This window comes from Thamnophis sirtalis, unplaced genomic scaffold (assembly GCF_051295495.1).
Source record: "Thamnophis sirtalis isolate CommonGarterSnake01/CBP01778 unplaced genomic scaffold, rThaSir2_p1.2 scaffold_3, whole genome shotgun sequence".
Classification (NCBI taxonomy): Eukaryota; Metazoa; Chordata; class Lepidosauria; order Squamata; family Natricidae; genus Thamnophis; species Thamnophis sirtalis.
The window spans coordinates 177,421,682-177,436,126 of NW_028261383.1; the positions used below are offsets into that span (position 1 = coordinate 177,421,682).

The 14,445-nt window shown below is 44.8% G+C and overlaps 1 protein-coding gene across 1 annotated transcript in view; it reads right to left on the reverse strand.

The window, feature by feature from the left end:
* The window catches only part of PNPLA6 (patatin like domain 6, lysophospholipase), a 56,262-nt gene that overhangs the window by 21,263 nt on the left and 20,554 nt on the right, over positions 1-14,445 (reverse strand). The window contains exons 10-22 of the mRNA XM_014052653.2: positions 11,851-11,931; positions 11,503-11,650; positions 10,984-11,067; positions 10,790-10,896; positions 10,413-10,604; positions 7,367-7,444; positions 5,942-6,147; positions 4,681-4,812; positions 4,368-4,491; positions 2,866-2,979; positions 1,235-1,310; positions 914-1,054; positions 771-834 (exon numbers count right to left, since the gene is read on the reverse strand). Coding sequence (XP_013908128.2) covers positions 771-834; positions 914-1,054; positions 1,235-1,310; positions 2,866-2,979; positions 4,368-4,491; positions 4,681-4,812; positions 5,942-6,147; positions 7,367-7,444; positions 10,413-10,604; positions 10,790-10,896; positions 10,984-11,067; positions 11,503-11,650; positions 11,851-11,931 — 1,547 coding nt within the window. The remainder of the gene's footprint in view (positions 1-770; positions 835-913; positions 1,055-1,234; positions 1,311-2,865; positions 2,980-4,367; positions 4,492-4,680; positions 4,813-5,941; positions 6,148-7,366; positions 7,445-10,412; positions 10,605-10,789; positions 10,897-10,983; positions 11,068-11,502; positions 11,651-11,850; positions 11,932-14,445) is intronic.

Below are 14,445 nucleotides of genomic sequence, written 5' to 3' on the forward strand. Positions count from 1 at the left end.
TAGGAGCCAAGTGAAAAAAATGTCTTAGGCCGAGACTGAGTTTAAACTGGAGCCAGGCAGAGGAAGTAGAGAGGTGTGGCTTCAATTCTAATTCAGTCTCTGCGCAGATTGGATGTGATAATATCCCATTCCTGAACCCTCCCACAAACTACTCCGGAGAACCCAGAATTTTGGCTTTTCTGGAGCTCAATCTCTTTGCGTGCATGGCACTGCTGAAAACCAGCCTGCGCATGGGCCAGCTAATCATCGGGTGCACATGCGCACTAGAACCAAGCAGTTCGGCTTTTCTAGAGTGTGGTCCTGACGAGCGCGTATCGTTTCCTTTGGCACTCAGTGCCAAAAAGGCTCACCGTCACTGTCCTAGCAGGTCGAATTTGGCACGATTCCATGGAGCCCAGTGGAGATGCATCATGTCACTGCAACGTCAGCCCCACCTTCCTGTTCCTTTTTCTTGACGATGGGCATTTTTTTAAAAAGATGAAGACTGGCTTGTTTCAAATCATCTTAACCTTTTTCCTTGGGAATAAATGACACTCACAACGTTTATATCTATATTTAGCTTCAATATGATTAGCATTATGACAATGCACACTAGAGGCTTTGGTGGAAATATATGCCAGTGTATTTCCCTGCAGGAGACCATGGACAGATAGAATGGCTGAAACAGAATATATGGCAGATAGTAGATACTCTGGGGGAAAAGAGTACATCTCATCTCCATGCTCCAGTATCTGTTCCTGTTTACAGGCTTATGTGTGTTCCCAACCCACCTATCCAATGCTGAAGCCCCAAGACGAGCACGGATGATGTCACTGGTGAGTAGCAGGGTTGGGCCTGTGAAGAAAAAGAATCATGATGACAAAAGCAGCAGAACGAAGCAACATAAAGAAAGAGAGCACTAACAAGAACTCACCAATTGCATTCAGAGCATGTTTGAGTTCCAAGGTGAAGGCTGCCATGGGTACCTCATCATACACTGGAAGGACTGCCACTGTTGAGAGATTACTAGCTGGATTCTTCAGTTCTGAACCGGGGGGCATGCCAAGACCTGAACCTACGTGAGAGATACAATAATCATTGAAACACAAGTACCTGAAGTACCTGGAAGGAACATTAGATACTCCAAGCCACAACTCCATAGCTTTCTGTCACATGAGGATGCTGTTTCAAGCCCTGATGTTTTCTGGCCACATGACAGCAAGTTGGTGCACAGCCTGAAGTGAGATATTTTTACCTGGGAAAGAGCCACGCAACTGCTGCAGATTCCCCAGGATCTTCTGACTCAGGAGGTGGATAAGGCGGGTGACAACCTATGTAAGGCATTAGAAGATTGGAGGATGCCAGAGCCCAGAATTTGGACAGTAATACATATAAACAACGATTTCTGAGTCTGTGAAATATCCAGCCTTCTTAAAGTGATTTTTTCCCTATTCACATCTAAAAAAGTTCCTCCATTCTCTATTAAAATGCGATTCTACATATATCCTGAAGTATTTCTAGAGCCGAGGTGGGGCAGTGGTTAGGGTGCAGTACTGCAGGCCACTTCAGCTGACTGCTATCTGCAGTTCGGCGGTTCAAATCTCACCGGCTTAGGGTTGACTCAGCCTTCCATCCTTCCGAGGTGGGTGAAATGAGGACCCGGATTGTTGTGGGGGGGCGATATGCTGACTCTGTAAACCGCTTAGAGGGGGCTGAAAGCCCTATGAAGCGGTATATAACTCTAACTGCTATTGCTATTTCCCCAGATATCCGAGTACCGGGATGCAGAGCCATTTGTCAGGGTACGTGAGGCGTTGCCCTGTTAGCTGGCCAGCCCTACCGGCAAACCAAATGTTCGGGAACAGACTTCCCGTTTGCTCGTAGGGCCAGTTTAAGCCCTCCGGAGCCTTCAGGGACCTTCTGGAGGCTTCCCTGAAGGCTCTGGAGGACAAAAAATGACCCAACGGACAATCAGAAGTCACTTTGTAGGGCTGTTTTTTTGCGCGCAGGAGGCTTCAGGGAAATTCCTGAAGCCTCCGGAGGGTCTACGGGGGGGGGGGGGGGGGAGGAGGCTGTTTTCGCCCTCCCCAGGCTCCAATAAAGCCTCTGGAGCCTGGGGAGAGCGAAAAAAGCATGCAAAAAATGGGGGCAGTGGCTGTCATGCATGCATGCGCACTGGGGGGGATGCACATTGCATTATGGGTGTGGCACAATCGTGCATGACCCCCTGCGCTACCCCCGCTTATGGCACATAAGCCAAAAAAGGTTTGCCATCGCTGTCCTAGTATATCTAACTCCTTCTAGAAAAAGCGTACTATCAGCAATGAATCTACCTTGTTTAGAAGATAGCATGGTTTGCTACAATGTGGAAAAGCAGCATTTTCTGTTATGATTTCCATTTGAAAACCTTTTGAAGACATGATGACTGTGGAGGTTAGCGTTTTCTCATAAGGCAATCGAGCCAGTTCACAGCAGACAAGAAAAACTCAACACTCAAGGGCTCACTTCCGGATCAGTTTTGATCATGCTGACTTTGAAAAACTAGGCGCCTACAACATATGCTGTTTTGTTGGGACTATCCAAAAAGTTTGCATAAGAAATTAACAGTGCCATAATTTGCATTATTAACACATGGTGAGCCAAGTCAAATAATGCAGTGAAGCAGCTATCTACATATTCAAGTTCCAGATCAATAGCCTATAAAGCTTTACAATCTTCCTTTACGCTCAATATTTCTGAACACTGATAAAGCTTCTCTACCTGATCATGTGTGTGTCCAAAATATACACATATTATGCCACAGAGATCCTATACGTAGGAATGAGTTGTACACTAGGACTGCAAAGCTTGCTTCCCATAGAAAACAGGAGAACCCCGAGCCTTCACCTGAGGGTAGCGTCTTTTGATGTTGTTGAGGGTCCCTTCTGGTAACTTGGCCAACTCTGTGTCCCGTACAGCATGGACGGTAGTCGCTCGTACTTGATGGGTCAGAGCTTCTACCTGTATCACAAGAAATGAGTCACAGCAGGTAAATCACATCGTCGGTCTTCCCACATGAAAAGGAGCACCCCACGTGCTCTTCTGGAAGTATGAATACACAGTCCTCACTTAATAACAACGATTGGGACTGGAGTTTCTACCGCTAAGTGTTGTGGTCACAAAGCACAATGCCATGTGACTATGATGGTTAGTAGCGGCACTTCCAGAAGTCTCTGGTTACTATTGTTAAGTGAGAATCACATGGGTTGGGTTAAGTGAGGATTTAACATGATCATGGCTTCAAAATATACAATTTGTATTAAGGGTTTTAATTACAATATTATGATGTTATTGATGTATTGCATCATTTTATAACTGATACTAATAAGCAGCTTGATAATTTTTTTTCTTTCTGCTTAGAATCTTTAATCCTCTAAGATTTTAGTCCCCAAAATTTAGTGTCCAGTTTTTAAAATTATAAATTTATTTATCTTTGTTGACTTTGGGAAGGCCAAGGTAGCCAAAATATATCTGGTTCCCAAAAGAACCTATAGTTAATTCCAAAATCTTAACAATAAAAGTCAGTATTCCAATTTTATGTGGACTCCTTGTTTATCATTTTCTTAGATAAAAATCTTATTTAGTGTTTTTGCTGTTTAATTCAAATTCTTTCTTAAGTTTAGAACTAATTTTCTTTTGTTCAGAGCTGAAGCTAAACTCATCCAGCAACTTTCCAAAATTATCACTCCAAAGATCTTAATAGGTTTAAGATGCTTAATAGGCAATTTCGAAAAATATTTAGAAAGTGAGGCTTGCAAACCTAGTATCCTTTAAAAGCAGGATGGCTAATCCCTTTCTCTCCCAATGCTTAAAATTATGAAAACTGCCGTTTTAGAGTCTCCTTGTGAGGAACAGTCATCCAGAGCACATGTGGGTGATCTCCTGTCCTCCCATGTTCAGAGAGGTTCCAAAGACCATCCATTCACTTGTTTTTTGATCTTTGCTACAATCGTTGGCTCCACTTTCGTGGAGAGGTATTCAGATTGCCTCCACTGGACGTTTCATGTGTTTGCAACTTCCAAATTCTTGTTGGCTTCTCTATTGACTTAGCCGGCAGGGAAAGTCACAAATCATGATCGTGAGACTGTGGGATACTGCAATGATTGGAAATCCAGGCTGGTTGCTGAATGCCCAGACTGCAATCATGTGACCATGGCCAGAACGCTGAAAAACAATAGTAGCTGCCATTCACTCAGTGCCATTGCAAATTCAAGTAGCAAGTAGTTATTAAGCAAGGGCCACCTGGTCTACAGTTGGTCTAGATCAAGAATCTGACGCTACGTCCATGAATCCTCTTAAAATTACAAAGTATGTAACTCCTATTCGGGCTGAATGCACTTAGAACTCACCACTCCAATGAGGTCCCCACGCCCATATTCCCCAACCAGCTCCTTCTTGCCATTGGCCTTCTGGATGACGGAACGCAAGCGCCCATTCAGCACGATGTAGGTGCAGTCAGACTTGTCACCTTGCCTGGAGAAAAAGGAAGAGTCGTTTATTTGTCTCCCCCTTCTCCAATAGCAGCAAAGCCTGCCTTGAAGCACGTTATTCCTGTGCAAATGTCACGGGACAGTGTGCATCTAACTGAAGGGGGGATTCTTTAGCAGAGGAAGGGCATTAAATGGAGACCATGGAGCCAAGGGAACAGCTCCTTCGTCTTACCTGTAAAGTGCTCGCCCAGCCTCTACTGCCATCCAATCAATAGCAAAGTCCATTTGACGCACAAAAGGAGACATGCGGGCTGCCACCGTATGAGCCACGCTCAGCACCACACTCGGCTGTTCCCTCATAATCCTAAGGAGGAGCCAGAAGTTACTGGAAGACCTTTGCAATATATAGACGTTCCAGTTCATGTCTCAGTTTTGCCAGAATCGAGAAAGAAATAGATCGAATTTGGATTCAGGGAAGATGCTGCTAGTTGAGAGTCACAGCAATAAGCACGGTGAATCTCAGGACAAAGCTCAATTAATTTCTACTGATTTATTCCTTTTTTATTCAACAAGTGACTCTGGGCAGTGAACAATCATAAAACCAACTAAAAATAAATTTCCATTATAATATAAAAGTTAAAATACATACAGCAGCTGAGGAAAATATTACAATTCACAGATGTTAAAACATCCAGGAGACGGGACCTTTCAAACACTTGGGCTCAGACCCGGCCACATGACCAGCTCTTAAAGGGGCCTTGGCCACCCTGATCTCTGGAGGGAGGGTGTCCCACAAGGCAGGTGCTATGGCGGAAAAGGCACACCTCCTGGCTCCGCTAGCTGGCATTCCCAGAGTATGCCCATCCTGCCAGACTAGACTGGATGGGTAGAAACATCTGGAGAAAAAAAGTCCCTCAAACAATTCAGTCATCAAAGAAGATAAGCGTTATTTTTAGGTAGCTCCTTTCACCGGAGAAAGGAAAGAGAGGAAAACTGCACCAGAGCCACAAAAGCCCTTGACAGCATAAACCCACAGACAGAACCTCTCCTTTTTTATGTAACGAACTACCCCCAGAGATCCGGACCCTACCCACTCTCATGGCCTTCCGAAAAGCTATCAAGACCTGGCTATTCCGGCAGGCCTGGGGCTGTTGACCTCTGGATTGAGGTCCAGCCCCGCTTAGATTGGATGCATGTCGTGTCTTTTAAATTTGTCGTGTTTTATCTGTTTTTAATTTCTCTTAACTTCTGTTTCTGTAAGCCGCCCGGAGTCCTTTGGGATTGGGTGGCCTATAAATTCAATAAACAGTTAAACAGTTTTTCTCCACTCTACCTGTGAGACTGCCCAACCAGCCTCCCAGCAGGGAAGAGCTAATGGCGCAGACTAAAAGAACAGGAGCAGTTGCCATATGTGAACACGGCTAGTGATTGGGAAGAGCATGATGGCAAGAGAGCCAGGCAGAAACAGAAACATTTGTGCACATGGCACTCACTCGTAAAAGTCAGATTTGGAGATCTTAAGGAAAGTACAATCACGATTTGCTTTGATGGTGAAAATCAATGGCTCTCCAGTAAGCACCGCTAGCTGGCCCACCATCTCTCCAGGTTGCACCAAGAAGAGGCATACGTCTTCAGCCTTGTCAATCATCCGCTGGTAAACATGCAGACAGCCCCACAGAACAAAGTGCAAGCTGACGTCCTGTCAAAAAAAGACCAGAGTAAGCAGCCCATTCCAAGGGAATTGGGTCACCTTTGAGCAGGATTGAGCTGAAGCTTCAACGGGCTTTTAGAAACATCTTTAAAAAACTTTGGGTCGCTTAAAAACTAAATTGATGGGGTTGCTAAAAAGCTGGAAATTAGTGTTTTAACAGGAGTGTTTTGCAGCCAATGTGCGCTCCGCTTTCTTTTTCCTTCTTCCTTTCCTGACAAATCGTTCCTCTCCTTTCATCATCCACAATTAAAGTGGCCAGGTTCTTATTCAAAGCTGCCGCAGAGGGTTCTACGTTGTGGAAGGAAACCTTCAAATATCTGAAGTGTGAAGAACCCACCCAGAAGAATAGACACTGACATTCAATCCACATGAAATGCTTCTTGAGAAGTATTTCCTTCTGGAACACAAGTCCATCCAACCTTAGGTTCTGATTACAGGAAAAATCTATTTTTGTTTAAGCTCCTTTCATCTTCTTCTGATCTTCGAAGGGAGGAGAGGTGCTACAATTATCATTTGTTTTTTCTCTGACTAAGCTAGTGACGGGGAAGAGTAATAAGGATATACTAAATAATACCAGAATATAATATACTGGAATACTAGAAATAGTAGAAGCCGGTTGTTTCCGGTACGTTCTTATAACTTTAGATTTGTATTTCTTGTACATATCTAGCATTATGCTTTTGGATTTATAAGACAAATATATGCTACATCAGACTTTCTGCAACAACTGGTGTTTGTTAACATGTATGTTCCTTGCTATTTGAACTCTTATCAATATCCTTTAATCTACGGACATAGAACGGAGCTGTAAAGCTCACACCTTTGATGTCCCCTAAGAGCTAAGGGATCAATTGAGAGAACAAAGGGAGACACAATAAAGAGATACGGAGATAACACTGATGAAGCTAATTAAGAGGCTCTACCCTGTTCAGGGGACTCGCAAATCAAAGATGCCAGAACTGGAGGTCATGGGAGATGTAAGATGATGGTTTTATAACATTTCTAAAAAGTATATAAGGGGTTTTGTAGCTCTTTCCTGCATACCCTCTTGGGTGTGTTTGCAATGGCTAACCTATGATCATAGAATAAATCTTGGCTCTCTCTCTCAAGCCTCCACCTAAGTTTCTTCTCTGGCTTTTATGAACTTAAACGGATTATCGGACTTTGCACTAGTTTACGATCTTGTATGGCCTTCTACAATACTTACTTGATCTCCCTGACGGGCAATGACCGTTCCTGCCTTGGCATGGTGCAAAAGCACCCGGTTATTTAGTAAGGATGGATCCTGTGGAGAGAATGGCAGAGTGTTATTAGGTATCTTTCCTGTTTGGAACAGAAGCCGAATCCTTTACTCCTCCGTTACGCCCTGTGGGAAAAAGTCAAGAGTAAAGTCAGGGAACTGAGTCTCTTCTCTATAGTTTTCCTAAAATATTATTGTTCTCTAAAATCTCCAGAGAGTTTTCACAGCCCCTGGGTAGAAAAAAAAAGAAAGTTCTGACACTGAAGAAAGTAAGTGTCAGATCTGCCTGTCAGCCTCTACTTTCCTTGCTTGCTATCGGCTGCCATAGAAATGGGGAGGGGGGGGGGCTTGAGGTATTTGGGAGGGGGAAGTACTGGTGCCGGAGGAGTTATGAAGAAGGGAGTTTCGTTCTCACCATCTTCTGCACGTGCTGGTGGCCTGGGTTTGGACTTGGTCAAGGCCAACAGTCTCGCATACCAACTTGATGAGGCTTTTTGAGGATGAACCCCACATGACACCTTAGGGAGTTGCAGATTGGACATTGGGTTGGGGAATTGGGGGGAGGGTGCTGGGTAAACGTTTGAGCCTCATCAAGTTGGTATGTGAGACGGTTGGCCTTGACCAAGTCCAAACATCAGCCACCAGCATGCGCAGAAGATGGTGAGAACAAGACTCCTCCAGTACAATATTGTTCCCTTCCCCAATACTATGCAGCGCCCCCCCCCCCCACCGTTCCTATGGTAGCCGATAATAAGCAAGCATAGCAAAGCAGCCATCAGCAAATACCCAAAACAGAGGCTGACATCCGGCCCTCCTTCAGAGAGAGATATCATCCCTGCAGGAAAAGAGAGAGGGAAAACAATACAAAATAACAATATAGCATATACATCTATTATAAAATCAAGGCTTATCAGGATAACTGGTGTAGAACGTCCACAAAAGTCTGGGAACCCCAATGTGAGATTTGTCAACCCATTCAGCCTGGAAGGGGGAAAATGTTTCCAGGAGACCAAATACTGAATGCGACCCCTATGTTTTCTGGAGTCCAAGATTTCTTTAACTTCTAAATGTTGCTCTCCCTCAATAAGAAGAGGGACCGGAGGTGAAGGTTGAGGCAGATGAAAGGAAGAAGAATGCTCTGGTTTCAATAGGTTCACATGAAACACAGGATAAATTCTGCAAAGGTTTTTTTGGCAACCCCAATCTTACGGATACAGGATTCATGATTTTCACAATGGGGAATGGATCTACATACTTCGGCCCCAACCTCTTCGACTTTTGGGTGGTTTCCAAAAACACCCAATCCTCAACTTTGTATTCTTTCGGCTTAGCCCTCTTCTTATCAGCCTGTTTTTTGTGAGCCTGGTGGGCTGCCTCCAAGGCTTTGCGAATCATGGGCCAAAACTGTCAAAGTTGATCACTCCACTCAGATAAGGACAAAATTTGCGGTTTCTCCTGAGGTAATTCAGGAATCGGTACAAAGTCCTGGCCAAACATAACTTTAAAAGGGGTCTGCTGGTACTGCTATGCCCAGAGTTATTGTACGCCACTTCAGCATGTGGTAATAGTTCAGCCCAATTATCCTGTTGATAATTGATGAAACACCGGAGGTACTCTTCCAAAACAGTTAGTCCGTTCGCAAGCCCCATTAGTCTGAGGGTGGTGGGCAGAGCTTAGTCTCTGGGCAGAGCCAATGAACTTCAGGAACTCCTTCCCAAAGAGGGAGGTGTATTGGACCCCCCAATCCAAAATTATGTGCTCAGGTACTCCATGTAACCGATATACATGTGAAATAAACAATTTTGCCAACAACTTAGCTGATGGGATTTTGGAACAAGGCACAAAATGAACTTGTTTGGAAAACAGGTTGGTGATAACCCAAATCACGGTATTTCCTAGACTCTACGGCAACTCTACAATGAAGTCCATTGATATATCCTTCCATGGCGCCCCATGGCATGCAACACTCTGAAGAATACCTTGGGGCTTCCCCGGTGGTCTTTTCGCGGCCGCACAGATGGGGCAACTGGCTATGTAGGATTCAATGTCTTTTTTCAATGAAGGCCACCAAAATTGCATCTTAATCAAATGCAAAGTCTTTACAAATCTAAAATGGCCTGCCATTCTCAAATCGTGGGCCCATTGAAGAACAACTGGTTTCAGGTCAGTAGGAACATACAATTTAGCTCCCACCCAAGCTAGTCCATCTTTCAGGGTGCATTCATTTGAATGTTTCTTGGATCAGTCATCGGACTCAATGCCCTCCTTGAGTTTGTTCATTAGATCTGTAGTGACATTTAAGTTCACAGGGCCTTGGCTCCTAGTAACCATCGGGGCAGCCAGTTTTTTTGTTGGGATGACTGGATGAACCACGCTCAGCCTAGAGCTGTTGTACTGGGGAAGCCTAGATAAGGCATCAGCCATAAAGTTTTTTCCCCCCTGGAATGTATTTGAGGGTAAAGTTGAAATGGTTGAAGTGTTGTGCCCAATGTACTTGTTTAGGTGATAGCTTACACGGCGTCTTCAACCCTTCCACATTTTTATGATCAGTCCATACTTCAAAAGGGTGTTTTGCCCCTTCTAGGAAATGTTGCCAGGTCATCAGAGCCTATCTGATAGCAAAAGCTTCCTTTTCCCATATAACCCAGTAACGCAGCAAGCCTGGCTTGTGCAGAGAAAAAGGTTTAAACAACACAGAGACGCAAGGAAGAGAGGTGGGAGGAATCACAAGTGGGAAAAAGGCTAAAGGCAAATTTAAAGTAACCAAAAGAACCTCGAAACCAATGGAGAGTCAGAAAAAGTACTCCTTCTGGGCCAAAGACTGAGGTTAATCTGGGGAGTCACGAGGAGGAAGTAGAGGGAGTGGCCTCAAAATTACCTCAGTCTCCGGGCAAATGGGCCATGATAATACCCACATGTGACTCCTCCCACGCCCTGCTTCTGAGACTAGTGAGGAAGAGCCCTCCCCTCCCGAGCCACCGATTATCAGAAAACTCTTCCTGTATCACTCTACCTCAATTTTCATGAGTTTGACCAATTCCCGTTTGGCAGCCTCAAAAATGGCACTGGTCTGGCGACCCTGGTATGGTCCAAATGGGCAATCACCAGTTGATGAATCATCCTCACAATAGTTGTAATAGTAGATGCCTGATGGCTGTTCCTCCACTGTCACAGACTTTTGTTCGCGGGAGTCTTGGGACGCTGACTGTTAAAAATAGAAAAGTTAGAAGCAACTCACGGTGCCCTAAGAAGCAAGAGATTGGCTACAGGAAGGATTTCACAAAGGCAGAAATATCTCACTTCTATCCCTTCTAATTGTTTCTAAAAACCTATAAGAAAATGACAAATATCAAAGCTGACACGCTCCCATTCTCCTTGGCAGAAACTTACTCGAGCAAAGCCATCCAATGCAACGGTACTGTTTTCCTGAAGAGAAACTGAGATGCGGCCTCGCTCATAGGCCATATCAAAGTCAGACCGTGGGCCCTTCGGAATGCCTGAGGGAGAAAGAGAGCATGGAGATAATCAATTGGATTGCACAAGGAATCAAACAAAGAGGGAGAATGGGCCCAAAAGAGACATACCTGAAATGTCAACTGGCATGGAAATACAACGGCTCAGCAGAGGAGGAAGAGGAGGTTCTAATAAGCCAGATTTCAAGGGATCACCTAGAAGTATACAAGGCTATCATTCATAACAGTGTAAATGTGAACATCTGGCTTTCCCATACCTTGGAAGGAATCCATGAGCAATACTTGCATAAGGAAACCTCTGCCAGAGATGACTAAATTACGTTCTATTGTTAGGGTTCAGAATATGCAGGGGAAAAGAAAAGAACAGTGAAAATACTCAGTTGGTGGCTGAGGCCAAGAGAGGTTTTATACTCTGATCTGTTCTTAGTTTCTAGTAGCAGCATCTGGTGCATTGCTTCTGCAATATTATTATTAGAGGATGCCACCAGACAGAAGGAATGGAAGCCATACTTTGTAAGCGAGTCAAGGCAAGAGACAGAATAAAATGGATTGCACTGCAGGCTCAGAAGCCAAACTCAACTCACACCTTGTAGCAGATGCCAGGTTTGGCTCCCAGGGCAGGCAACTTACCTTGATCTTTAGAGGCATCTGGTTGCCTTCCGGTATTATCCTTCGTGTCCTCAACAGAGGAAGCACTAATTATGCGTTTGCTGTGCCAAACAGGACTTGTGCGTGAGGGGTGACTCGACTGGGGGAAAAGCCGCAATGGCTGCATTTCCTGGGGATGGGAAACACACCCACATCTATTACACAAGAAGGTGGGAAGCACAGAGCACCTTCTCTTGCCCAAATTACTTGTGCTGGGAACCCCCCCACCCTATGATTAATAAGCAGTGAGGGAAGTGAATTCTTCACACGCTCAAAGGCTACTGTCAATTCCCATGTGAAGGTTTGATTTAGTCCGAGGTCATGACTTACATGACTGAAAAGCTCGTTTGTCAGGCCCAGATAGTTGTGCAAGGCCAAGAAGGTGACTCTTTGAAGACGGACCATTATGATCTGTAATTGGAAACAGCAAAGTGGCAGGTGAACAGACGGTTACCCAACGTGTGTCTGCGTATGTCAGGTGCAAAACCTGAAGGTCCAATTAAACTGATGTATAAGCCACTCATGCCTATGCACAGGAATCTTCTCAACTAACACTTAGCACATGCTTGAAGTTAGATAAGGATCAACAAAATTCAAGAGAGGTTGGACTTAGCTTGTTGGTGGCTACATAGGGATTCTAGGCTCTTTTAACTCTGCAAACATTGTGGCAGTTAGTATAAAGGTTCACTGCGATGTGTAGGGTAGGGTAAAAGAAAGGCTCTTGTTTGTCTTTTGATTTCCACAGAATTGCCTCCTGATCACCCATGGGTTCACTGTGGCAATTTCTCCATAACTACCAAAAAATAGCTGACTTAACTCTCCATGTGAGAGACCCTTTCCACCACCCTCAAAAAAAGGATTCTTGGGGACTTCCGGGGCTGACGTCTCTACAACACAACATGCAATCTTGGAGCTCCAGGATTGCTGTTGAAATCTCTGTTGCTGGGCGGTCTTTTTTGGACCTAAACCCTCCTGTAGAGACGGTGATAGAGAAGAGTACGTCCTGCTGATCTTAGGGGCATCGCAAAGCCCCTGATCGATCCAGGAGAAGCTTTTTTTTTCAGCTACAAGAGAAGCAGCCGAAGCTGCATAAGGTTGGGACAGCCCCCCTGTAACGGAAGCAGAGCAGGAGAGTGTCGAAATTGGTGAGATAAATTTTATAATTAGAGAACACCCAAAAAGAATTAGAGTAAAACTAAAATTGAAGATAGGAGAGAGCAAGTGGCGAATTAGCTTGAATTAAAACTATTGTGTTATTTTTTTTTCTTTAATTTCGTTTCTTTTCTATGGATGGAATTTTTATAAATGCCTCTTACTTTTAAATTGGACTGGTCCTTTTTCTCCTTCTACTTCTATTTTTCTCCATTATTTGTATTTGTGGACTAAGAAACTCTTTCCTCTAAACCAGTGGTTCTCAACCTTCCCAATGCCATGACCCTTTAATACAATTCCTCATGTTGTGGTGACCCCCGCTACTTCATAACTGTAATTTTGCTACTGTTATGAATCGTAATGTAAATATCTGATATGCAGGATGTATTTTCATTATTATAAATTGAACATAATTAAAGCATAATGATTAATCTGCCAATCTTGGTTTGGGAGAAGATCAGCCAGGCTGGAATTTTCCAGGATAAAACGACCTCCCTGCCAGCAGCAGTTCGTGCTTTACATGAGTTTCACTTTGTTAATTTTACCTTTTTTACATTCCGTTCCCCCACCCACAGTTTTCTTTCTTTCTTTCTTTCTTTCTTTCTTTCTTTCTTTCTTTCTTTCTTTCTTTCTTTCTTTCCATTCCTCCCTCCCTTTTCTTCTTTCTTTCTCTTTCCATTCCCACCTCCCCTTTCCTCTTTCTTTCTTTCTTTCTTTCTTTCTTTCTTTCTTTCTTTCTTTCTTTCCATTCCTCTCTCCCTTTTCTTCTTTCTTTCCAATCCTCCCTCCTTTTTCTTCTTTCTTTCTATTCCTCCCTCCCTTTTCTTCTTTCTTTCTTTCTTTCTTTCTTTCCATTCCTCCCTCCCTTTTCTTCTTTCTTTCCAATCCTCCCTTTTTCCTCTTTCTTTCTATTCCTCCCTCTCTTTTCTTCTTTCTTCTTTTTCTTTCTTTCTTTCTTTCTTTCTTTCTTTCTTTCTTTCTTTCTTTCTTTCCTTCCTTCCTTCCTTCCATCCCCTCCCTTTTCTTCTTTTGTTCTTTCCTTTTCTTCTTTCTTTCTTGATTCTTTCTTAAACACAGATTAAGAAATTGCCCTTTAAATGGGATTTTAAACTGAGGCTTAAGCTACATCGAACTGTGCTTCCGTCCCGAGTGGAATTCCTTGGGACGGAAGGAATGGGTGGACGGGGCCTGTCCTCCCCTCCGGCCTCTCCTGCCAGTCCTTCCCGGGGCCCAAAAAGCCTCCAAGCTCATTTTAGCCCACAGGACAGGACCGGCGGTGGGGGGGCGGGAAAGGCAGCATCCAGGCCCAAGGCAGCTTGAATCCCGGCATGCGCCTGCCTGGGCGAGAGCCCGAAGTAGGTGGCCTGACTGCCCCACCAGTCTCCTGCTCTCTGGGCGCCTTCAATCCCCTGTGCAGGCAGCTGGGCTGAAACGCCACCGCTGACTACGCTCGCTTCGGACGTCCATTGGATCCGAGGCTGATCCGCCACCCAGAAGAAGCCGTCTCTCTCCCCCTTCAGCGCCTCGGCCTTTCCTTGGCATGAAGACCAGGCGGGGCGGTGTCTGGGTTGCACCAGGAGCTGGGAGGAGGCTGCTTCACCACCCGGCACTCTTCATGCACCTGCCACTTCAGGATGCGCTCCTGAGCATGGGCGACGCCTGTGGAGGTGGATGGTCTTAGGTGACCCCTGTGAAAGGGTCGTGCGACCCCTAAAGGGGTCACGGCCCACAGGCTGAGAACCACTGCTCTAAATGCTCGGCCGGATCAGAACT